The sequence below is a fragment of the Dermacentor variabilis genome, chromosome 8 (assembly GCF_050947875.1).
Source record: "Dermacentor variabilis isolate Ectoservices chromosome 8, ASM5094787v1, whole genome shotgun sequence".
Classification (NCBI taxonomy): domain Eukaryota; kingdom Metazoa; phylum Arthropoda; class Arachnida; order Ixodida; family Ixodidae; genus Dermacentor; species Dermacentor variabilis.
The window spans coordinates 68,034,073-68,061,507 of record NC_134575.1 but is presented as its reverse complement, the minus strand read 5'-3'; the positions used below and the strand labels follow the sequence as shown (position 1 = coordinate 68,061,507).

Genomic DNA, 27,435 nt, shown 5'->3' with positions numbered 1-27,435 from the left:
TGTCTCTGCGCCTTGTGCATGATAGGTACGCGAACAGTGTACATATTTATACTGATGGTTCCACAAACTTCCAGTGTTCGTCCGGTGCTTTAGTTGTCCCCGCAAGAGGTCCCCGCAACCATCAGCTTTAGAACTGAGCACCCAACCACATCGACATCTGCTGAACTAGCAGCTCTTCGCGCTCTACATTGTTTCGTCAATCGGGAACCACCTCGATCTTTAGTGACTCAAAGGCAGTCCTGCAATCTGTGCTATCAGCTCTGCGTCGTGGGCCATTCGAACAGCTTGTATTCGATATTAGATGCCTACTGCATACAACACATGAGAAAGGACACCACGTGCCGTTTCAGTGGCTGCCAAGTCACTGCGGCGTCATAGGAAACGAATACGCCGATAATGCCGCTCGGGCAGCTCTTCAAGACACAGAGAAAGAGGCCATACCACTTTCACGGTCCGACGCAGCCACCAGACTTCGAGTATTCCTTGCACAGAAGATCACGCTCTCTCTATGGTGCACACCAAGCAGCCAGACCAACCGGAGCAATCGTCAATACCACCTGCCCTCTTTGATGCATCTCTGTATGCCAACTGGACTCCGCCGAAGAGAGGCCACTCTGCCTTATCGCTTATGGCAAGAGGTGGCATTCACGAAATCTTGCTCATTTCGCATTGGAATTGCCGACAACGATCTCTGCTAGGCCTGTCTTTGCCAGGAGATGCTAGAACACATTCTTTGCGAGTGTCCTGAATATAATTTTCAGAGACTTCCTTTCCTTCCTTGGTCACGCTGCCTGTCGAAATATCACCAGAGAGCCTGCGAAAACAGGCCTGCGGGACCTTCACCAAAAGCAGGAGCACTCTAAGATGGAAGGCAGCAGAAAGCATTCTCTGTAAATGCGAACGCTTTGTCGAAACGAGCACAGGTATGCCTGGTTGCCAGCAAGGCCCCACGCCAATCCTAGTGTACTGTGTGTTTCACTGGAAGAGGGCCCATGTTTCAGGAAGGTGAGCGAAGCCATAAGGAATTGTGCCATGAACAAGCGGAAACACAAGAGAATCACGTGTCTTTAGCAACAACCTTGGCCATAATCATGTAGAAGCACGATTTCATAGAGCTATATAGTAAGCGTGCTCCTCATGAAATAGTTGTAGCAAACAGCGGTTTTGTACTAAAGAACACCTTGGAATATAAGCATTACATTACCGACAAAGTTCTTTGCGACCAAATGAGCCCCTAACTCGATATACAAGGATGCGGCAGCTCAGATGCTAGGTCATCTGAAAAATATTTCCTACGTAAATAGTTTTGCCGACACGTTTATCTACTTATGATAGCAGTACTAGCAGATATTTAGCAAATGACTCGGGTTGCGCTAAAGATTTTCAAGCTGCAGCGATAAGCACGGAAGCCAGTGCGGTGTACGGTCACCGATTAATTAGGGCAGAACTCATCTCATGACCACTGTTGATGATAAGCGATTAGCATTTATACAAAGCAACCGCGCACCATACATTTTAGGTAACACTTATTAAGGATCCATAATGGTCATCTTGAGATGGTCGTTGCTTCAGCTATACGTGACATAATTCTGGGTATCGTCCTACTCTGCAATGGCATTTGCTTACGAAAATGTCCATTAGCACGGTGGTATGATAACGAATTTGCTTTGCTATACTGTGAGGACAATATAATGACAAAAAAGAAATTACTTCAAAGAAACGACAAGCATGGTATGACGACGGCGGCATAAAGAACAATGAGAGAATTATTATCTACTAAATTGCTTCAGTTTGCACAGTTCCGTTATCCCTTCTTTCTGTACTCTTTACTGAGTGAAGAAACCTTTCGCGCACCAAGCGCTGCAAACGTGTTATAGAGACTGTGCGTGGACCGCTGACAGCCAGCAATTAACTTAGCTTAGAAAAGTAAATTACCGTCAAAACAGGCGTCGTGTATTACTTTGATGGCTCGTTTTAATACTATGTTTCTCAAATTAGGAAGGATATTTTAGGTGGGAACACAGGTGAAGGCCGCTTAAAGAAAGACACATTGCGCAATTTCTTCATTAAAACACATTGAAAACACCACAATTACCTTTTTGGCAGAAACTTATCGATAAAGGTAAAAGAGGGCAATGTTTCTCAATTCGTCCGAAATGCACGAACCCGTAGGCGCTGACAACGGCGGCTCCGAGGCGCGAGCCCCATTCGAAGTAAGTCGGAGGGGGCAGATTGTTGAAGCCTACCTTCCTCCCTCATATGAGGTTTCTTTAGTTGCTTCTGGCTTTTCACTTACACTCATAGTGTGGCTAAAATCATACGTCACGGTTCTTGGTGCGGAGGTGCACGACCTTTCATTTCCACTTTTGCTTTATTGCTGCACATCCTGACAATAGGAGGACAAACGCATTAGCATCGCCAGCAGCCACTACCTCGTCCTCTTTTTTTTTCACTTCCGCATTTTTTATTTCCAATGTGAACACGATGGACCGATACAATATGTTCAAACATATACATAGGACCACGATCATTATATTTCTAAAGAGAAAGCGGTAACCAACTAACAATTATTTTTTGCGGTATTGATAGCCTACACCTAGCGAGTGAATAGATTGCTGCATGTTCACCTCGCCTCAAATCGCGTTGAGAGGGGGCCATCTCATTATTACTGAAACTTTCTCCGTCAGATTTGTTCGGCAACTAAGGGAGGGTGTTGCTATCATTGTCGTTCATAATTTGTACGCATATCTAGTAACGTGTGTACTGTGTTAAATGATGTCTCTCAATCTTTGCTAACGTGTAAAGAAACGTATGTATTGTTCTGATTCTTAAAAAATGGCACCAATTATTTTTAAAAAATTGATTTGGGAATGTCAAGTCTTTTATAATTGTGGTAGTGAGGGTGGGAGCAATCAATCAAAGCACAGGCGTCAATTAAGGCAAGCAATTATTTTCTGCAATACAAAGGGTCGATAAGTGGTACATGTACTGTCTCAAACAAGAAGACAATTGAAGTGTGGGACAACGAATGCGTCATACATGTGCATCTCGATTCTGAGTAAGAGTTCTTTCAGATTGTGCAAACCAATCAACAGTCTGTGGTAGCTTGCCCACAGTGAATCAGATTAAATATATCAGGACATGCAGTAATCAAAATACACTCGTAGTGTTTTACATGGTAGAAAACCTATACGCTAGGAAAGCCTTTCACAGTGTTACTGGGGAGGGACACCTTTCTTTTGCTTTTTGGAAGACCCAGAAGTTGTTTGGTCTTTTAGGTGTGCATTCTTAGGCCACTTACCGTCTTGCCATCATTATACGCTGCGAATTTATCTCCTGAACTAACGCTAGCTAAATCACTCAAAGAAGTTTGGACAGAATTTATGTTTTCTTGATAGATGCCTTCTGTAATTGGAGTGATTCTAAACCCACATGAAGTGAATAAACACACATGAAGCTCTATGCGTCAGGTGTGAACCTTTAGGACCACATTTCTGTATGAGGTATTCCTTCTTGTAAAACTAATGACTATACTATATTGCCTACTAATATGTTTCATCGGGAGATGTCCCCATTATGTCCAACCATTGATTTGGTTTTGTTTCAGGGCACTAATTCCTTGTTCTTTATTTCCAGGACATTTCTACTTCAAGTAAAAGTACCAGACACTCCGATAATGTTTAACCTTGAAGTGAATGCGACAGGTAACGCTTCACAAGTTTATTACTTTTCTTCTGCTGAGATCTATTTCTGCGTATCCGTGAAATCTTGGCTCACAATATTATTCACTTTTCTATATATCTGTAGTCATCATGCTGATGCGAATAGTTTGTGATAGAAAATATTTACCAGGCTCCCTGAACTTCGTAAAGAGGCGAAGCAGATAAAACGGCAGGCGGCACTAAATATCGTTTTGAGTTTTCTGCTGCAACTAAATTTCCGCTTGTTAGGTCTGGTCACAAAAATGCATAAATCAGTAAATTTTTTATTGTTTCCAGCTTTTTATGCGATTTGCTTTTTTATAATAATGTGTTCACTTTACGGAGCGAAGGACGTTGGGAAGTTCCCTAGGCAGCGTTCGCAGGCAACCACTGACGGAGGATACTGCCACTTCAATACGGGCAGCTGGAGCTATGTCGAAGTTTCTGCAGGACACGAAGCTAGACGAGTGACACTAGTAGGGACACTGTCATATATGCATAAGGACTCACCACTTCTCTAAGCATTATCACCCACTCTAGTACTTTCACTCACCTTCCCTCTTCCCCAGTGCAGGGTAGCAGACTAGAGCGCGCTAGCTCAGGTAGACCTCCTTGTTTTTCCTGTCAAAAACGCTATCTGTCTGATTGGCTCCCGCCAACTTGCATCACTGTGCAGTAAATTCTGTAATGTTAGAGAATCTGGCTGCTCTTGGGAGGAAAGTGGTTTCTAAACAAACAACGGGACCAACTTGGCGCATTGAGTATGTAACAATTAATATGGGCCGCTCCTCAATTACCCGGGTTCACGCCAAATTTTGTCATTGGCTATCTGCTGCTTTTTCATGAACCTCTCTGACAAACTGTAGCCGCTGTTTTAGCGCCAGTGGGTATGTGTTGCATGTTAATAAACCTGACGCAATAAAACGAAGGACGCCGACCAAAAGAAGTACTAAAAAGGAATAAATCTAAAAGACATTTGCGCTTCCCTACGGAAGCCTTGTTCACAATGAGATGAAGGAAAGTTTACGGAAGCTTATGTATACTTCAGGACGTGACGTTAGCAGCGCGTGTGTGACGGGGAGGGTTCTCTCATTTCCGTGAACTTCCGTGAGCTTCCGTGAGCTTGCGTGAACTTTCCTTCATCCCATTGCGAACAAGGATTCCGTAGGGAAGCCGAAATGTCTTTTAGATTTATTCCTTTTTAGTACTTCTTTTGATCGCGGTCCGTCGTTTTATTGCTAGATGTTCATCCCGACCAGATGGGCTTCCGTCGAACCCTCGACTTCGTTAATGAACCTATTTGACGCCAACAGGGGTCTCTAGGTATGCGATGCCTTTGAATGAACCGTTTCGATGCCAACTTGGGTCACTACTATTTGCAACTGGGAACGCCCCGCTGTTCAATGGCAAGAAATAGAAGTTTTTCTCACGTATGAAGCGTGTATTGCAACGGTACTGCTCTTTCGCACTTCTCTAAGAATACTTGGCGCAATCTATTACCACCACAGGAAAGTCTGCGTGTGGCCTCAGAATACCTTGGCACGCCGGTGAGTGCCAATGATGAGAAACGCGGCTTGCGGCAACAGAGCTCCTCTCTGGCGCTTCTTTCTTCGCATTTTGCGCCACCTAACGGCACTGCACAAAACTCCGCGTGGGAGCTCTGAGACGAGAGAACGCTGAGAACTGATCCCTTGCTTTCCGCACCCTTTGTGGCACACACTCAGGGACCAAAGTGTGCGAGAGCTTCATTGAAGAGCGGAACATACCCAGTGCATTCATGGCGCCGCTCACTAAAGCGTTGGCGTGAAATGAGTTCGCACATCCCAAGTGCATTTGGGGAGCGCCCTGATAATGCGCGGGGTTTTTGTTCTTAGGAACCTTATGGATGTGGGTTCGATTCCGCTCAGCGTCTGAGAAATTTCCGGATTTTTAGTTATATAGACGAGGTGCTATAGAACTCGCTCTTTTGTCAGGGTAAAAGCCAGTCTGCTTTGTTTTAGCTGCTGCTCGGGAGACTTCTTCTTCCTTTGCACAAAGGTGTCACCACAGCATCGGTGTAGGGCGGCCATTCTCATTGGCGCATACCTACTTAGCCAAGTTGGCGTTAAAGACTTTTATTGAAGAGCGGAATACGCCTGCCGGCACATACCCAGTGACCAAAGTTGACATAAAATAGGTTCACTGATGCCCATCCCACACCGAATGGCAAACGCCCAGGGCTTCTTATAAGATGTTGCCCTGTATATTTTCCTCGATCGGTGCCTGTTGTATTGTAATTCATTTTCACATTAAGCCTTAAGCCTTTCCGCAAGACCTAGGTTTCGTAGGAACAAATGTTTTTTGATTGATGTTTGTTATATAAGGCGTCGCTGCCTACCGCAGTGCCATTAGAAGGCGCGTGCTTGGAGCCGCCGAAGTGGGAGGAAAACAGAATGGAATAAACACACAGCATTAGTAATCTCTCCATTGCTGTCGTACTGAGTAATATGCACGATATAACAATGTTGACGTCAAACGAGTTCATTACCGAGGGTGTACAGCGGAGCGGTAACAGCAGGGACAAAATATAGGATACATGGACGAGCGCTGATAGCCAACTTAGCTTTAATATCAAAAACGTTAACATACATACCGTATACATAGAATATAATACAAATATATATTGTTCAGTGTTTACGTGCACGCAGCCTGTGACCCAAGCAGCTCTGACACTTAGTTTTGAACTGGAATGCCTCAATGCAGCTGTCGTGTGTAGCACAAACGAGACCATGGAAGACCACACCTGAGCCAAATCGGCGTACAAGACATTCGGCATTGACAGTCAAACAGAAAGGCAGACATACCGCATACTGGGTTATGTTGACGAAACACGACAATCGCGTTAATAATTTTTATTTTGTATGCAGAATCCCAAATACGATGTAAAATGTTACATAATTCTTAATACGAAAAGGTATCATGATATGAGTGGTTTTTCACTTCAAGGACTTGTCCACCCTGCCGATGTCTATTAACTGTTTATCTCAGTGGCGAATAATCATCAATGCACATAAAAGTGGTAACATTCACTGCGTCCCACAAACGGTGCATGCGGTGTGCTCCCTCTTTTCTCGTATATTCGAATATTTTTGTGTGGTACAAGCGCTTGTACTCATCAATTAGACATCAGACAAACATGTCGTCGTCAATAGTAACAGGCTTTACAAGAACATCTTCATACACTGGGCCAAACGAAACATAAACATGAAGAAACAAAAATGATAGACCCCATCACACGTCGTGTTTAGACGATAATGCACTTAGCATTGAAGCAATATAGCGACTCCCACATACCGTCACGGTCAAAACGCCCTTTATATGATACGTGCAGTGGAGCGAGACTCCTCTCTCCGGGTTAGTCACCGCAGTGGCTTTGTGGCTATGGCATTGTGCTCGTAAGCACGACGTCCCGGGATGAAATGCCGGCCACGGCGGCGGTGTTTCCATGTAGCGAAATGCAAAAACGCTCACGACCCGTGCTTTGGGGCCACGTTAAAGATTACATGCCGATCAAAATTAATCCAAGGTCATTCACCACGGCGTGCGTAACAATAAATTCCTCTCTCGGCCTTCCCTAAAAACAGCTTTTGCTATTCAGCGACGCCAGCTCGAAGCCTATGCGTCCCCTCTGAGACACACAGTTCGCCCGTGCATGGGCAAGTAACCCATCATGCCGAGATCTCTCTCGTGCTTTCTTGTGGGCACGCTGCGCCATCTAGTGGCACTGCCGATAAGTTCGCGCGGTGCTTCCGAGACGACATGCCCGAGGCACGCCAGTGCTTACAAGCACTGGCATTTGTTCCCTCTCGATGCACAAACGCCGTGGCACATACCAAGTGACCTTTGGACTCTGTGACCCAGTGACTCAGTGACAACTTTGCTAGGGCAGTCTTTACTTATAAAGAACTAAGTCTTTACGGTTTCGTATTAAATGAAAAATTTCGGAGAAGAATAACTGTCTTAGATAAGACAAGACGCAAGGAGGTAACGTTCACTTGAAACTTATTGTACAGAAGTGGCACTTGATATGTTGGGTTCATATTTGTTACATGCTTAGCTCTATATAATGTTGAATAGGGTGTTGTTCTTTTGTAATGAATTAAGCAAGTTAAATTTCGAAGTAATAATGCCCACTTAAAGATATCGAAGAGAAAAAGGCTAGAAATATTTTACTTACCAAAGAAAATCAGCACTAAAAACGCTACATCGTGCTGTGCGCAGACCCCGGCCTGATAAACTACACTAAAGTACAATCGACGTACCGCATAATCCACTACGATAATGATTCTATGGTGCTCGGGAACATGATGCCAAACTTACGGGGTGAGTGAATTTTATGCACTTTTTGTACAGTGCTATTAAGTAGGTTATTCATCCTAAGATTTCCCGCGTCCATCCTGCAATATTGCAGCCGCCACTGCCGTGAAGATTTCTCATTTTCTCTCAAATGGCAGCCCTGTTGTCTCTAAAACTAGCACGCGTACGAACCTAATAACTTGCTTGAACTACTGTTTGACTCTGGTGTCTCCTTTTATGAGGTATAGTAGGAAGCATTCACAAATAAATGCGTATTTTCGTGGCATTCACGTGTGGGTAGTTCTTATTTTAAGTTAAGTAACAGTGTTGCTTTGAGCTTTACTGCGCGCATTGTCAGGCGTCCAAAATGTTTGCGTACTACAGCTCATCTTTATTGCCTACAGTCTTATCGCCCAAAGCAATATCTTTTTTTGGGGGAAACTTCCTTTACTCCGCCGAAATTTGATGAGCGAAATGCGAAAATACGCGCACACTGATATTTGCGCAATTTTTCATTACCGGATAAGAAAACAAATTTAATACAGCGAGTTCTCTTTCCCCTCCTCTAATAGAGTAGCTATAATTTCAACAGGTAGATTCTATTGGTCAGCATTGACTACAGATCTAATATCTGCAGTTTGCCATGTTTCTTGTGGACCGATGATTGGCACGTGCTACTGAGCGCCATTTGGGTTTTCACATAGCCCAAAGTTAAAGTCGTACCGATATACCGCGATAAGCAATTTTGTCCTTTCAGCGCAAAATTGTAAGACCTGGTAGGTGTAACAGCTCAGTCAATCGAATTAAGAAATGAGCAATGCATTTAAGTACCTGCGTTGAAATACCAGCTGGTCGACGCACCGTAGAGGCTATGACGTCGCGTTGCTGAGCTCGAGGTCGCAGGTTCGATCCCGGCCGTTGCGACCACCTATTAGTGTTGGCGCAATGCAATAACGCTCGGATATCTAGCATTGGCTTCCCGGTAAAGAATACCACATTCTCCAAATTAAACTGAGGGCCGACACTACGGCGTGTCTCACAGTCCGATCGTGATTCTGGCCTCTAAAATCGCGAAATGCAATTCATATTTCTATTTGTTCGATCGTAAATAGCGGCAGAGCTCCTCGAAAAAAAAAAGCGGCATTATACGGCATAGCAAATACTGAACTACAAATTTTCATTCAGTAGTAGAGGCGTCAAATGCATTTCGCAGCCAACAATTACAATCTTCGCCCAAGTGTAGTCGACGCAATAATATCGTGCCTATATGGACGCCATTACATGGTCCCAGAAGGATCACCCTTGTGTTTCTCGCCTTAGATGACGCATTCTACAAAATAGCTTTTTGTATTACATGTTTGTGGAAAGGGATGCTTAATATCTAACATACTAATGGGCTTTCTATGTCTGTAATAACGCTCACAGAAGATAGAACAACAGAAAAAAACTGCATCAGAATATAGGGACAAAATATCTACACATTTGGTTCACAAAAATTTCTCTAAACCCCAAATTATTTTGCTAAAAAAAGAACCCACCGTCTCAGGTTAATTATTCCCAAATATTCCTGATAGGCTCGACCGCAAGCTCAGATAATGTCTCGGTCGCCCAGCACGACAGCCGCATTCATTCATTCATTCATTCATTCATTCATATTGTCAGCCCTCTTAGGGCTATTACAGGAGTGGAGAATAAAAACAACAAAAAGACACATAGAATGTGACCCCGTTACAAGCTCTGGCTCACAAAGCTTGTCTTAGAATGGAAAAGTATGAAATACAACATGCATGGGAAATTAATAAAGAAACCTTTCATAGTTTGGCACCGTATCGTCATAGACAGAATAAGAGTCACACGTGTCAAAGTAAATGCGTACTTACTGGGGCAATTAGTTTATTACGAGTTATTACAAAAATTGTTCTTTTAAGACTTTCCAAAAAGGCAGTTAAGGACATCGAGGTTACAAGAGAGTCGGGCAACAAATTCCATTCTGTTATCGCCCTAGGAAAGAAACTGAACTTGAAGCAATCATTGCAGGCGAGTGGAGGAGGAATGTGCATATTATGACGATGCCTCGATGATGGGTTCATGGGAAGCTTAAAATAATCATCTGGTTTATTATCGACTTGATTATGAATAACTTCGAAGAGGAATTTTAGTGTGTCGTATTTAGTTCTGAGCTCAAGTGTTGCTAGATCAGCTAATTGACATAGCTCTGTTGGAGAATGGACGCGACAATATTTGTTAAATATAAACCTCTTTAACCATTACGCATCGAAAGCACACATTCTTTCTTCTGCGAAACCCAATTAGCTCTTAGCATGCGCAACGTCATGTGGCGCAGAGCAAGGGACTCCGCCTACGTGTGACCAAATTTACAATTTGCAAAAATATTCAGCGCAAGAACAAGAGCGATGTTTTCTAAATAATAGTCCATAATACATGAAATATAGCCGTAAGAATAGACGGCCGAAATCTGTCTTTGTGTTACTTGTTTTTGGTTGAAGCATTGAGGTCTTAGCAGCTTTTCTTGCAGATCACGGCAGCAATTATCAGTAGAAGGTAGCGTTTTCGACAGAAACAAGCAGCTTTTATTTTCTGGTTAATCCAGAGCGTACATTGAAGTGAAAAAGCATTCCATTGGTGCGTGCACCAACTCAGCTGGTTGGGAAGCGGTGAAATACCTGCTTCCGCAACAGCGGGGATGTGCGTTATTTTCCTACCATGTTTTTGCATAGTAGCCGTAGCAGCGACGGGGCGCACACTATTTTCCAAGTAATAAATTTTTCTTAGGGCGTAGACGCAGGAATTAAACGGGAAAATAACTCAACAATACCAGTTTTTCACTATGGCATGCGGTAAAAAATTGCTTGCAAAAGCCAGAACATGCCAATTTCCTATATTCTTCCCTCGCGGCAACTATGCACAAGGACCACGTTATTTAGCACGAAAAAAAATCACTGACGGCTAAGATACTCCTTAAAGCGAAATTCGAGCCCAGCTCTAACCATGTTTTACTTTTGCAATACATTGAGAGGCGCCGACAGCCTTTCTCCTGCGGCACGTTCCAAACGGAGTGAAGTGCCACGCGACTGCCTCGCTAATCGGGACATAGCGAGAGGCAGCACTTGCGTGACAGGTGAGTTTCATTAACAGCAGCCGCCACAGACAGACCTTCAATCATGCAGCGCTTTGTTTCCATACAGACGACGCGCACTACTCCGGACCCGTCTCGTAGCCATCTTCGCCACACAGCCATTCTTGCGAAGCATTATGCTGTTCTGGTCACGCTTTCGCCATATCCTTCTGCTCCATTTTCCCCCTCATTCGTGCACTGTGGCCTGCTTGCCCGCTTTCTTCCTCGCGATGCCTTCGCTATCGCCGTCTTTGATCTCCCGCTCCGCTCCGTATTCGATTTCATCCTTCGCGGCACTAGTTAATTTGGTTACGTGGGACTATGGCAACGCTCACGGCAGGAACGGGTGCCTAAGAGCTGTGCTCTCATAAACGTATAGAGGTAGACTGCCCGTAGGTAACTACGCTCCTGCAAATAGTTCAAAAGCCTCCTAACGCAAGCGTATGCTGAGACATTGTAAATAATGTAATTTGCTGCAGCGCGTTTAAATTAAATTATGGGGATTTACGTGCCAAAACCACTTTCTGATTATGAGGCACGCCATAGTGGAGGACTCCGGAAATTTTGACCAGCTGAGGTTCTTTAACGTGTACCTAAATCTAAGTACACGGGTGTTTTCGCATTCGCCTCCATTTAAATGTGGCCGCTGTGGCTGGGATTCGATCCCGCGACCTCGTGCTCAGCAGCCCAACACCATAGCCACTGAGTAACCAAGGCGGGTCCAGCGCGTTTGCTAAATTATATAAAATACAGCATCGACTGATAAATGCGGCCTTGCTCGTGTATTCTTTATCTTAGGAAATGCGAAATGTTGCATTCGAAAGCACCATTCAATCAGCATCTGCTCCATGAAACCGAAATCATTACCCCGCACTACCGGACTACCAGACGCAATCATACATGCGCATAATCTCCTTCACTGCAGCTCTTGTTTTATTGACACAGAGTTGGTTTTTTTTGCCATATTTCTGCAAGACTGTGTGCTTTGCTGCGCAGATTTCAAAACCTGCCATTTCCCTGCACCAGCTAGCGATACCTTGGCACCATGGCACGGTGTGACCGGCCACCGACCCTCGAACATTGACGCTAGATTAGGCCCTAGAGAAATGCCGAAGGTGGGCAGACTTCGCATCCTCTGCTTACACTTGCAGAAAGACGTGGACGGTGGATGCACTATACAAAGGCTACAACACATGACCATGCAGATCTCGGAAAGCCGACGAATGTCTTAATATCTTCAATCTGGCGGCCACGGAGCGGTCGCAAAGTATTCGAAGATTAACAGGGTATCGGTGCTGTCTGAAGGGCGTGCTGAGATAACTGTAGCAGATCAAAAACTGCGGTTACGCTTAGCAAACATAAGTCAAATTTTAGGGCTTACTTTGAAGGCACCAGCGCTAGCATATCTCGGTAAAACCAGACACCAACGAAATGCAACTACCAATAAACTTGCTTCCCTTTCCTTAAACTGCATTATAAACATATACAGATCGTATATTTGCACTTCATTTCACAGCGTAAAGTATTATAGGCTCATTCCAGTAACCTATTCAATTACCGATATTGTGCGCGCCGCCGCCGCGGGTATCCATCGCAGCTATCATTAGGCTCCTGCCAACTATGGGGCATAGTCTAAGAAATGGATTGATTCTCTTGAGGAAGGAAAAGAAGATCAAGGAGATGTATAAAAATGCTAGAATAAAAAAACCAGCCAAGGATATGATACTCCCTAATGCGAAATTTGAGCGCAGCTCTATGCGTGTATCACTAAAGGGTGTGCAATAACAGTCGGTTGCAACTCCGTTAGACAGGATACCGGTAAGCTATCGCAGGAGACGAAGGGTATAATTAAGAAACACGAATGTATGAAAGCTAGTAACCTTACAGCTAGGATAGAACTGGAATAACTTGGGAAGTTAATCAGCAAGTGTCAGATAGCTGACATAAGGAAGTATAATATGGAAAGAATTAAGCATGCTCTCAGGGAAGGAGGAAGCCTAAAAGCAGTGAAGAAGAAACTGGGAATAGGCAAGAATCAGATGTATGCGTTAAGAGACAAAGCCGGCGATATCATTACTAATATGAATAAGATAATTCAAGTGGCTGAGAAGATTTATAGAGATTTATAAAGTACCAGTGGCACCCACGAAGATAATGGAAGACAGAATAGTCTAGAGGAATTCGAAATCCCCCAGTTAACGCCGGAAGAAGTAAAGAAAGCCTTGGGAGCTATGCAAAGAGGGAAGGCAGCTGGGGAGGATAAGTTAACAACAGAGTTGTTGAAGGATGGTGGGCGGATTGTTCGAGAGAAACTTGCCACCCTGTATACACAATGCCTCATGACCTCGAGCGTACCGGAATCTTGGTAAAACGCTAACATTATCATAATCCATAAGAAAGGGGACGCCAAAGACTTGAAAAATTATGTACCGATCAGCTTACTGCCAGTTGCCAACAAACTATTTACTAAGGTAATCGCAAATACAATCAGGAACACCTTAAACTTGTGTCAAGCAAATGACCAGGAAGGATTCCGTAAAGACTACTCAACAATAGACCATATTCACACTATCAATCAGGTGATAGAGAAATGTGCGGAATGTAACCAGCCCTTACACATAGCTTCATTGATTACGAGAAAGCGTTTGATTCTGTCGAAACTTCCGCAGTCATGGAGGCATTACGGAAACAGCGTGTAGACGAGCCACATGTAAAAATACTGCAAGCTTTCTAGAGCGGCTCCACAGCCACCGTAATCCTGCGTAAAGAAAGCAACAAAATGCCAATAAAGAAGTGCGTCATGCAGGGAGATACGATCTCTCCAATGCTATTCACAGCGTGTTTACAGGAAGTATTCAGAGACGTGGATTGGGAAGAATTGGGGTTAAGAGTTCATGGAGAATACCTTATTAACTTGCAATTCGCAGATGGCATTGCCTTGCTTAGTAACTCAGGGGACCAATTGCAATGCATGCTCACTTACCTGGACAGACAACGCAGTAGGGTGGGTCTAAAATTTAATCTGCAGAAAACTAAAGTAATGTTTAACAGTCTCGGAAGAGAACAGCCATTTACGATAGGTAGCGAGGCACTAGAAGTGGTAAGGGATTACATCTACTTAGGGCAGATAGTGACCGCGCATCAGGATCATGACAAATAATCAGTAGAATAAGAATGGGCTGGGGCGCGTTTGGCAGCCATTCTGAGATCATGAAAAGGAGGTTGCGATTATCCCTCAAGAGAAAACTGTATAACAGCTGTGTCTTACTAGTACTCACCTACGGGGCAGAAATCTGGAGGCTTAGGAAAAGGGTTCTACTTAAATTGAGGACGGTACAACGAGCTATCGAAAGAAGAATTATGGGTGTAACGTTGAAGGGGGAAAAGAAGAGATTAGATTGGGGGAGGGAAAAAACGCGAGCTAATCCCGTCTTATATCAAATTAAGAAAACGAAATGGGCATGGGAAGGGCATGTACTGAGGAGGGAAGACAACCGATGGTGATTAAGCGTTACAAGATTCGAAGAGAAGGGAAGCGTAGCAGGGGGCGGAAGAAACATATTAGGGCGCTTGAGATTAAGTTAGTACCTCACTGAATGGCACGCTAAGCACAGCCAGAACATGGCATATCCTCAGAACACTCATAGATCCGAGCAAGAGCAAGGGGGAAAGCAGCAAATCCATTCAGAAGTTAATCCACCAGTATGAAGGAACAGAAGTACAACTGCTCCAAACAGTACGGGAAAAATGCTACGGAAAGATCTGGGTAGAAGGCTACCGAGGCGACTACCAGGGTGAAGAAAATTCAACTACAGACCAACCCATCACAAGAGAAGAGGTAGTCGAGGCTGTAAAGGCTACAACAAAGAACACAGCAGCAGGGGCGGACGAAACCTGAAACTCGCTAATTCGAAACCTCAGCGACGAAGCAATTGATCAGCTCACCCTCTACCTCAACAAACTATGGGAGGAAGGCAAAGTACTAGCGGAGTGGAAACACGCCGTAGTGGTGATGATTCCCAAACCCGGCAAAAAACTCCAAATTGAAAATCTCAGACCAATTTCGCTTACCTCATGCCTAGGCAAGCTGTACGAAAGAATAGTGACCCGAAGAATCCAAACGCATCTTGAAGACGGAGGATGGTACCCCAACACCATGTTCGGCTGCAGGGCAAACTTGTCTACCCCAGATATCTTGCTACAGCTAAAGGAAGAGGTACTCGAGACAATGCCGAAAAACGGGGAAAACGTGGTCATGGCCATCGACATCAAGGGAGCCTTTGACAACGTGTCCCACGCCGCCATTATGGAGGGGATTAACACCACTAATTGCAGGAAGAAAGTCCATGACTATATCAGAAGCTTCCTAACCGACAGAACAGCGACAGTAGGCCTGGGGGACCTACGGAGTGTCGCCTTTCAAACGCCATACAAAGGCACTCCGCAGGGCTCAGTAATCTCGCCAGTACTCTTCAACATAGCAATGGTCAACCTTACCAAGAAACTTAGCAAGATCCAAGGAATCAGTCACGCAATGTACGCGGACGACATAACGATCTGGACTACTCAAGGCTCACTAGGGGATAAACAAGAGTCACTACAAGAAGCTGCCGCCTGCATCGAAGAATACACAAAGCAAAGAGGCCTCAGATGCTCCATGGAGAAATCTGAACTCCTCAGGGTGGGCAGACACCCCACTCTTGCCCCTCTCGAAGTAAGGTTCTCGGGACAGAACATCCCGGAACAAAAGATGATTAGAATCCTCGGCATGTGGCTGCAAGGAAGCCGGAAATGTAGCCACACAATCTGCCTGCTAAACAATGCAGCAGGACAGGTGGGCCGAATGATTAGCAGAGTGGCACACAAGAGATATGGCATGAAAGAGGAGGACACACTCAGGTAGGTCAACAGCCTCATAGTCAGCCGGGTCACATACTCACTGCCGTACCATGCAATCACCAAAACCGAAAAAGAGCAAGTGGAAACCATCCTCCGGAAAGCGTATAAAACAGCTCTGCACCTCCCAAGGAACACATCCAACGACAAACTCATGCAACTTTGAATCAGCAACACTTTTGAAGACCTAAGGGAATGCCAGCTCAAGGCACAAGTACGAAGACTCAGCAATACAACAACGGGAAGGGAGCTCCTGACAAAGCTAGGTCGGGAAGTAGAAAAACCACAAAGTAGCAGGGCCACAATATCAGACCCACTAAGAAAGAAACTCCGCATACAACCTATCCCTCGCAACATGGACCCAAACCTCCATGCGAGTAGGAGACAGGCTAGGGCAGAGTATTACGAAAAGACGATGGGACATCGGGACAATACAGTGTATACCGATGCGTCCCTATACTCACGAGCACACAAAAGAACGCGGCAGCGGTAGTAGTAAATAATCAAGGAGAATTAATCACAGGACTCACGGCCGCGGTGGCTAACATAACCGAGGCAGAGGAAATTGCTGTCGCGCTGGCAGCGGAAGAAGGTTATAGAACAGGAATATCCCTCAATATTCTAAGAGATTCACAAGAGGCGTGCCGGAGCTATATAAGAGGCAGAATTAGTAACACGCCGCTCAAGATCCTCAGCAGAGTCCCAATCGCTGAGGGACAACCCACACATAACATTATCTGGATCCCAAGCCACGCAGGGATCAGGGGCAACGAAGGGGCAGACAGCCTAGCTCGAGGGATGACTAGCCGAGCAGGAACGTCAACCGCCCCAGAGGGGCCACAGATCAACTGCAGGAACCTATTCAGAGCTATTAAACCTCTATAAGGGGCTGAGATGTCAATATCCCCCACCACATAAAGCATTAACAAAGGAGGAGGCCGCAGGATGGCGGAGACTGCAAACGGGCCCCTTCCCAAACTTACACATACTAAGTAGGATGTTCCCTACGCAGTATAGCGCAACATGTCCGTGGTGTGGAGCTAAACCAACATTATACCACATTACATGAGAGTGTACAAGAAACCAGGCATTCCACAAACACAAAACACCAAGTGCGGAGCAATGGGAGAGCTGGCTCACCAGCCGCGAGCTAGAGGCTCAAAGAGCTCTAATAGCGCACGCGTGCGAGGCGGCCCGGCTCAGTGGAGCCCTGGACTAGGGGACCATCCATGGCTGAAGAGGACTCAAGCTTCAAGAATGAAGACTTCGGCCTCGACCCGCTAAAACCTTAAAAGTGTCAATAAAGTTTTCCGTTTCATTCTATTGCAGCGACAACATGGCGAGGATTAGCACATGACTGAGGTAGTTGCAAGATTATGGGAGAGGTCTTTCCCTGCAGTGGGCGCAACCAGGATGATGATGATGATGATGATGATGTATGCTCTATTAGACATAAAAACCGCATTTGATAATTGAATGTACGCCTGTCACGGTGTTTTTTTTACCTTTGAAGTAGCAATAGTGCACAAAATATCGGCATCAGCGCTTGCGCTCCCGTCGTCGTCTGTCTACAAGATCACTTTGCAAACACCTGCTCGACCATGTCATATTATACCAAAAGCTGTCGTACGTTCTCATTTTTGGAAGCTCAACGCACAGCCATTTATGTAAGAATTACGCGTGTAAAGTATTATTCAAAACTCTGTATAAGAAATATTGTCACGTTGCAGTGACGGTGAAGAATGATGCATAGTCAAAAGAGGGAGTTCTAAATTTAAATCTCCATTGGGCGAACTTGCGCTCAGCCAAACAAGTAACACTAAATCGCACCGAAAGCGTCGATCAATGTTGGCGGGTCAAAAACATGATCTACGGCTCAAGCGTGTCCGTTTTCACATATCAGCCTTCGAACGTTCTAGCGTATTCACCGGTGCCCGTGCGCCTTCCTGAAGCTATAACAAAATTCTTGTTGCGTATGCAATAAAATTGTACAACGTCCGTCGACAACAGACAACGGATAGAACCGTCGATAATATTCGCGAAAATTCCGGTAAGTGCAGGCCCGTCCAGCGCGAAGCGATAACGTTTAACATCTGTTCTTCGGTGAAACACGCTCATCGGATAAATTATGGGCTTCGATATATTTGTGCTTGTTGGTGTATGAAAGAAACATGAAAAAATTAGATTCTGAGAAAATCATCGAAAACAATTGAAGCACCTGTAGTGTTCAGAAAACCAAGAAACATTATAACAGCTAAAATTTACGTAATTCGTAGCTTGGCTCAACCCGATTCTTGTTTCTGTATAACCTTGCCCTCATTCATTTTTCTTAGTTTTTTCAAGCACAAGTCGGTTTGTTTTGTGATCGTTTGTGTCGGCGCCTTCGCATCGGCGACTATCAGGCATAGAGTACGGAGGCCTCGCAAACTCTGATCGGTGGACGCCTTCGACCGGTCGCAGACTCTGATTGGTGCACGCCAGCGAAGCCTGGCCACACGTTACTGATCTTCTAGCATCAGCAGCCGACAGAATCTCTACGCGTCGCCACGCGCTATGCTGTTCGCGACCGACGCTTTTGGCGCTTTAGACGCATTGGCGAGTGCCGAAGCTTGCCTACGCGTGCCACTGTCTGTTCCTTAGAATCCGCGCTTTAGGATATGTATGGTATACCTGAATAAATCAAGCAGGCTAGGTGACTGTCAGGACTTGTAGCAGTCGCATAGGCTGTGCTACAATGTAGTTTATGTTTACTATCAAGTATTTGCTTCCAACCCACTATGACGGATTGACGAAGAAATAGGTGGACTGTCTTGAGGATGAAAAAGAAGGTTAATGAATTGTATACAACATTTCTAGAATGAAAAATGTGTAGCTGCGTGTGGTCAAGCCAAGCAAGCTAGGTGAATATTTGTCACCGCTCCCTATGAAAGGTGATGATAATAATATTCCCATAATCATTATCATGAACATCGTATCATTCCACGGCTCAAAGAATGTGACATGTGCGCTGAGTGCTCTCGATACCTGTGTTTAGCCTTCGGTTTACTTTATGGTGACTCCCAGCAAGGTACGAAGCGTTGCTGAAGAAGCGAATCGTAGACGACGTCGGGCTCAGCAGACCGCTGTGCTGAGAGCTGCAGCAGCCATAGCTCGCCACTGACGCCGCGCTGACATTTTAGATTGTCCTCATGAAAACTACTGAAAGAGACATCGCCAAGTAGACCCATTAGTGCGTTCTGACAAAAATGGAGCTCTTATGCAGCCGCTCCTCCACCTTACCCTGTGACAGGGCCTGGTGCACCGCGCAGAGCGTGAGATTTCGATCACGAACCTGCTTAGATTTTACAATGCATATTGATCCATCTAAACTCATCATTTGTTGATGTTGTTTAAGCACTTAAGACCAATCAACCAGGCAATAATGTTTGTGATGTAACAGCTCAATATGTCAATGTATATTGCTTAGTAAACTGTATAGACGTAAGGGCAAGAAATAATGGTCACTGGAGATAATAGAAGTTTGTCACTGCTCGTGGGCATCCGCTGGAACCGCGGAAAATGCCGTTTCATATAAAAAGGCACCAAAGCGCAAAAGGAGATTACAAAGCGTTCACGGTAAGCGGAACCTCCTGACTCACTGAACAGCGATCTCGCATTTCAACCAGCTGCCCACTCTGGGACTGATCCATCATTTGCTGAACTCATAGGGGCACTCATTAGAACTCTAGCTGCTCTGCATTACTTCCGCTACCGTTAGAATAACCGGGCTCTGCTGCTTCCCAGCAACGGACAGCTTCTGTACCGTATGCACGTTTGACAGCACGTCAAGCTAGAAATATGGTGTCGCCGCTTAACAAAGGGCACGTGAGTAGACGTGAGCCATTTACGTATGTTTATTGATGGAAAGATAAAGCCTCCGTTTCGAGGGTCGAACTTGTTCCTCTTGCGTTCCTTAACCATAGCAAAATCCGTTTGTAACCCACCTCGCACGGAGTATGGTATTCGTGTGCAGCTGCTCTGGGTTTTAACCGGTGTTTTTCTGGCTGTCTCGCTATGGGAAGAGGAAACAAATACTGCTGTTGCTTTTCTCGCTGGGCTTTTTTTGCTACTGCTAATTAAGCTGTGTGCCAGCTGCTTCATTAAACTTAATAAAAACGGAACTGACATGTCCAAATGCGGCGAAGGTGTTCGCAGCAAAATGTCATTACATATAAACAACACTGCTCATAAATTGGGGAGACCACCAGCATACGCATCAGCTGATGGCAGTTGGCAGTCACCGAGCAGCAGAGAAAGCGCCAGCCTCCGAAAGTGAAGACTAAGTAGTTTCGTTTCTGAGGAAAACCAATAGATATGGCAAAAAAGTGCTAAAATCATGTTGAACCACTGCCGCTCACTTAAGTTCTCTGTACTCACTAGTTGTCACTGTATCCTATTTCTTGTATCCCTTGTTTATTCTCCCACAAACGCCATAAAATATGTTGCCTCATGAACGGTTAACCTGGAAAAGTGCAGTGATCCCAAAAATTCACAACGATCGAATATCGCATGACGTTTCATTTGTAGTTCTGGCAACCAAATGTCATATCTGACTGATCCCGAAGAACGCCACAATTTGCTGTTCTCAGAATTTTGTCGCAGACAGTAATACTTAATCATGCTATATCTGGCAGGCCGCTCGAAAGTGTTACCGAACAATCCGTCCTGAGTGCTACACCTCCGAAATGCAACCCGTACAATTCCTTGTTACCAGAGCCTTGTATTGCACAACCACCTACATCGACCGCATTGCTCATTGAAGCAAGTCATTGCTGATAAACTTGGTGAGCGCAAGTCATTACAATACTCCAACGAATTTTGCCTTACTTTCAAAGGTTTCGCATCAGCAAGGGAGCCATTTTTAATCGGTGGATCCTCCATGATCTGCTACTGCAGCGCAATCCAATCCGCATTCATACATTGCTCGTGTCAACTGCCTAGTTTTCACTAGTCGAGTGGGGAAAGCTGGCCGAATAAGTTACGCAAGTTGTTTGCCCTATAAACGATTGCATCAACTCCTACTCGCTCACTGACCCTTCCCCGCACCTTGCCGCATCTCTGTGCAGAGTGTCTAGAATAAGTGCAGTGAGGGAGTTAGGAACCTGTCCGCTCAACCTGCGGCTTTCGGTGACTATTGCAGCACCGTGCGTCTGGCCGCCGTTCTTAGTCGAAATGGCTTTCCCCACACTTCGCACATGGCCACAATGGGCGCTACCTCAATTTTAGTAAGGCTACATTATAATGCAGAGCTTTCCGCTCCTTCAATGAAACTGCTCGGCTCATAAGTAGCATACACGAAGGATAAGAAAAATAAGGAAGCCTGTTTTTTTTTCGAACTGAAAACATACATCGGCTGTATTTGTTCGCTGAGATCGGCTTTGAAGTCCGCAAAGCAGTGTGTTTCGTAAACTGAAAATTGCCTCAGTTTTCATCCACGCGGCGCTGACAAGGCCTCGATTGCAGCATATGTTGAACATACTCTCTGCCACAACCTGGGTCTGCTTAAAAAATCGCAACTATTTCTAATCGTCATGTCGCCAGCTACATCTAAGACGTTGACTTCATTCGGCATAAGAACGTTTAATTCCATATTCGGCGTAAGTGCCTTGTTAATTCCTCGACTCACCTGGTTTTCTTCCGCAGTGAATAACTATCATCTTCGCTGGCCGCCAACCTCAGCCTGCCACATACATTACTTGTCCGGCATTTTTGTCCAATTCTGTTACCTAATTTCATCAAGCTTGCTTTCTTTTTCCAGTGAATCTTCATCACACTGTCACTACAAGGCCTCCTCCGCATGCCCGACCTCACCTTGTTACTTAAGTGAAATTTACATGAAATGCCATTTTTTCGAGAGCGATATGAATTGGCGTGGCACGCGTATTCTGGCCGCTAGTGACAATAAAATTCATGAGGTTACGCCTCCAAGGCTAAGTCCATTCTGATGTAGCGGCGACAGAAGAAAACTTCCGGAGCAGATAACATTATGATGTTGGGACTCGAACATAAAGAGTAAAGGCGACTGGTAGAGGTGGCCATAGTCACACCTGACTGCGAAGCCTTTAATGAAGTAGAATAGTTTCTTTTGGGTAATGACAACCAGGTACGAAAAATTATTATAAACTTTTTTCGTGTACAGCGTGGTTGAGGGCGCTGGCGAAAAACGTTCGAGGCAAGGATCGGATAACGCCGAGCCTCACGTGTGCGTCGGTTTGCAAGTTGCTCTTAGCATTCACTACTGGACGGTGAGAGACAATATTTTCGCGATGAGGTAGTTTGTATACGACTTTTGGGGGAGGGTGTGGTTGACAGCACTTGTGGGCAGAGCACTGCTCTTGGCGACAGTATCAAAATTATCTTGAACTACACTTCTGTGGTCGCTGATGGGGGAGGGTGTGGTTGACAGCACTTGTGGGCAGAGCACTGCTCTTGGCGACAGTATCAAAATTATCTTGAACTACACTTCTGTGGTCGCTGATATAAAGGAGACGGGCTGAACAGTCTGGAGAAGCACTCGTCACAATTAGCGCTTCCTGTCATTGTATTTCAGTCAGATACAATATCACCTGTAGCGTTCAGCGATAGCACCGAAAGTCTAATTATACCGAAGGCGCGAGTGCCACACTGGGGGTTGAGCGAAAATTTGGGCGTCCCAGATCTAGTGCGACAGCTACAGTGACTACAGCTACAGTGACTACCTTGACTAAGATGGAAGCAACAAATTAGCGGGTTCCGTTCCTCTGAAAGAGAATTCCAGTGAACTTTTGGGTGAGTCGGTAGACTGAGTGGGGCAGCGCATTGGAACACCAGGAACGCCAATCAACGAAACAGTTCCTGCCACTGGAGTTTGTCTGGCAACTTTCAAGGTTTTGTCACCGTGGGCAGGCAAAGGCGACAGAGAGTGGTCTGACGACTTGGCCCGGTTAATTTGTAAGGAAGTTGAGGAAGTTGGTATCAGCTACAGGAAATTCTCCCACAGTATCTGCTTGCCAAATGTCGGCGCTTCATCTTGAACGGGACTTTTATGTGGCGCAGAAATTCTGTAAGTTGGCAGTCACTAAGTTTCTGCGCGGAAATAACCCGATCGTTACTTATATACCCGAAAAATTATAGACCGAACAGCTTACTGTCCATTGCCTGCAAATTATTAACTAAGGTAATCGGAAATAGAATTAGGAACACCTTAGACTTCGGCCAAGCAAAGGACCAGGCAGGATTCCGTAAAGGCTACTCAACAATAGACCATATTCGCACAATCAATCAGGTAATGGAGAAATGTGGGGAATATAATCAACCCTTATATATAGCTTTCATTGACTACGAGAAAGCGTTTGATCCTGTCGAAACCTCAGCAGTCATGCAGGCATTACGAAATCAGGGTGTAGACGAGCCGTATGTAAAAATACTGAAAGATATCTATAGCTGCTCCACAGCCACCGTAGCCCTCCATAAAGAAAGCAAGAAAATACCAATAAAGAAAGGCGTCAGGCAGGGAGATACGATCTCTCCAATGCTATTCACAGCGTGTTTACAGGAAATATTCAGAGACTTGGATAGGGAAGAATACGGGATAAAAGTTAATGGAGAGTACCTTAGTAACTTGCGATTCGCTGATGATATTGCCTTGCTTAGTAACTCAGGGGAACAATTGCAATGCATGCTCACTGATTTGGAGAGGCAAAGCAAACGAGTGGGTCTAAAGATTAATATGCAGAAAACTAAAGTAATGTTTAACAGTCTCGGAAGAGAACAGCAATTTACAATAGGTAGCGAGGCACTAGAAGTGGTAAGAGAGTACATCTACTTAGGGCACGTAGTGACAGCGGATCCGGATCATGAGACGGAGATAATCAGATGAATAAGAATGGCCTGGGGTGCGTTTGGCAGGCATTCTCATATCATGAACAGCAGGTTGCCATTATCCCTCAAGAGAAAAGTGTATAATAGTTGTGTCTTACCAGTACTCACCTACGGGGCAGAAACCTGGAGGCTTACGAAAAGGGTTCTACTTCAATTGAGCACGACGCAACGAGCTATGGAAAGAAGAATGATGTGTGTAACGTTAAGGGATAAGAAAAAGAAGATTGGGTGAGGGAACAACCACGAGGTAATGACATCTTATTTGAAATCAAGAAAAAGAAATGGGCATGCGGAGGACATGTAATGAGGAGGGAAGATAAACGATGGTCATTAAGGGTTACGGACTGGATACCAAGGGAAGGGAAGCGTTGCAGGTGGCGCCAGAAAGTTAGGTGGGCGGATGAGATTAAGAAGTTTGCAGGGACGACATGGCCACAGTTAGTACATGACCGGGGTTGTCGCAGAAGTATGGGAGAGGCCTTTGCCCTGCAGTGGGCGTAACCAGGCTGATGATGATGACGATTAGTATGATGAAAGGATCTGATATATATAAGTATAGTTCAATAATTCTCAAATTACAGGGTCTGTTAGGAGGTGAACGGCGAAACCAATTTCTCTTTAATCTTAGTATTCGCCTCTTTGCCTCTTCTATTTATCTTCTTAGAAGTCATTTCAGTCATTATCAGTGATTATTGGTCATTACTAAGTATATTTGGTCATTTCTAATGAACTTTAATAGTTATAAGTTGTCGTTAGACATATCGGTAATTTCGTAGTCATTACTGGTCATTACAAGTCATTTCAGTCATTCTTAGTCATTTTTGCTCACTACTAGGCATCTTTATGCATATGTATTCAATTGTAGTCATTTCAAGCCTTCTTTAAACATTGTTGCTCATATCATAGTCATGAGTAGTCATTCAAAGTCAGTTCAGTCATAATTAGTCGTTACTGGTCATTACTAAGCATATTTAATAATTTCTAATTTATTGTAGTCGTTACAAGTTGTCGTTAGACAGATTGGTGACTTCGTAGTCATTATTATTCATTACAAGTCATTTCAGTCATTATTAGTCAGAACTGCTCACAAATAAGCGTTCTTAGTCATTTGGAATTCGAAGATTGAAAATCAGTGTCACATATAATGCACCAGCCGGGAAGTTTCCCATCGTCGAGTCCAACTTCACTTTGTGTGTGCTCTTTCCCGTATACTCATTGGTGACATTGGTTTGTGTGTACTTATGCGAAAGCAGCGGTGCGTGCAGTGGTGGCGTAGAGGTAGAGGTGGTTCCATGAACGGTAGCATTACATTTTCTTCAGTAAAAACTGATTGGAAGTTACCATTGAAAGAATTTACAAGAGCGCTGTTGTATTTAGAGGAACGCCTGTATTAGTCTCTTTTCTTGGGACTCAGATAGTCTCAGAATTTATTTGAGCTATCTTGCTATACTTTCGGAAGAATCTTCACAACTTAATTAGATGTAATATCATTTTGTTTATACCTGATGTGATTAACAACTACTCTGACCGCAATTCTAGCAACATTTCCTCGCTTCGTGTTTAGATATTTTCTTAATTGCTTTCTTTTTGTTTCGTATGTATTACGTATGCATTAGGTCACGAATTATTCATGGGGTAATGTTCTTGTTGATTTAATTAGCACAATCTTTTATGCATAAAGCAGCAATGTGTTCAAATTTACTCCGCGTCACATTTTGGCATCAGCAGGTAAGTTATTTGAAAGTGCTAACAAAGAACCGAATCCAAAAGAAATACAATCAGTCATGTTTGCATCGTCAGCATGGCTGAAATCATGATACTATAGCGATTTTTGTCGATGAAGTTTCGCATCAAGCGGCTGTACGGTGCAGAAAATGAGCTGTCAGTGCGAAATGCCTGGCATGATCTTAATTTTCCTATTCCTGTGAAGAAAATGGTCACCAAGAAAAATTAAGCAAGGATGTCAGACATTATTCCGCGTACAGGCGTAGGCTGAGTCATTATTGGGTGTATGTTAAATTGGAAGCATACATCAAAAAAAATGGGAGCATCTGAGTAATATAAATAAAAGAATTCTAATAAATTTTTGGCATAGTAAAATCAACAAAAACAAATGTTTTTGTATTCGATACACTGCCCTACTTGTAGTTACGAAGGGAAGAAACAACGTACCTGGTGTGTGAAGGGCTGCGGTAAGCACAGCGCAAATGATTGCACGCGCACGCCTCAGCTATTTGCAAAAAAAAATTACTTCTGCGCCTTCCAACATCTGAAAGTACTATGAAGAATATTCTTTTGCTTGTCTATATTGCCACACTAACACCACATGTAAGCGCGTCATTGCGTATAATTGCACACCTTAGCGTAGTATTCCGTGATCATCAATTACACTTGTTAACCACGTTCCTTTGATTGCTACGAAGTAGGGTTCAAGGTTGTAAGAATATTTAGAGTTATGTTAACATATGTATTTTGGGTTATATTTGCCCACTCGTGCTTAACATCTCATCAGAGACTTGTAGTAACCTGAAAATAGGTGAGTCTAATTATGGGTTACATCTCAGCTTAAAAAGTTCTCAAAACATTCTAGATTTCTAAAAAAACATACAATCCCATCTTACACATCGTGCTTACCTCAATATTCACTTTTTATATTTGCAGAACAAGCGAGATGTTCAGTCTGGGTGAAGGAGAACTTCACTCTAGAAAGCCAAATCCCTTCCATGACAAATTTGTCTTTTCAAACAAACTGCAAAAGCCCACACTACTTTGCATATCTCGATAGCTGCGGCAAGTCGTAAGACGCTCGTGGAACACGAATAAATTTTTTTGGCAGAAACGGCTATAAGTGTTTTTGTTGATTGAGTTACTGCAGAAAGGATTCTACGAAACACCACAGTGATTTATGCATTTATGCAGTTGCAGATAATATATTTTTTATTCTTGCGCCACATTATTGCGACAAGCGGACATTACTTGCAGAAGAAATCAAAGCAATTTATTCAAGAACGACTTGAATAAATTGAGCAGTTTCACTAATTTCATCTTTAGTAAACTTCTTTATGCACATGTTGTAATTTAGTAATCGTAGCTTGTCCGTTTGCAACTCGTATCCACTGGGAATAAATTTCCAGAATAAGGCCAGCATGGAGATATGCGCCGTGAAACTCTCTATAAAACTTGACTCTTGATCCAATTACTATTTTAAGAAAACGTTCTCTTAAACATTGAAACACGCAAGGAACTGGAACGCCCATCTATATTCTCCACTTTGTGCAATAATATCTCAAATCTGTTGTTATCCTGGAGATTCCTTTCAAGTAGGTAAGTCTTGCAAGCTCACTGGGTGCAATTCTTAAATTGCAAATGCCTAGCAAGGTTATCAATTGATCTTATTGGTAATTAGTTGTATTTATGTTTGGTTTTCTCATGCTAGTAATGGTCCACCTTTTTGAATATTCCAGCTCC

General features: G+C 44.2%; 1 protein-coding gene across 1 annotated transcript in view; it reads left to right on the top strand.

Moving 5' to 3' along the window:
• LOC142591079 (uncharacterized) overlaps window positions 1-26,806 on the top strand; it is a 298,478-nt gene extending 271,672 nt beyond the window's left edge. Inside the window, exon 6 of the mRNA XM_075703447.1 lies at window positions 26,629-26,806. Within this exon, the coding sequence (XP_075559562.1) occupies window positions 26,629-26,768 (140 nt within the window). The 3' untranslated portion in view covers window positions 26,769-26,806. The remainder of the gene's footprint in view (window positions 1-26,628) is intronic.
• The last annotated feature ends 629 nt before the right edge of the window (window positions 26,807-27,435 follow it).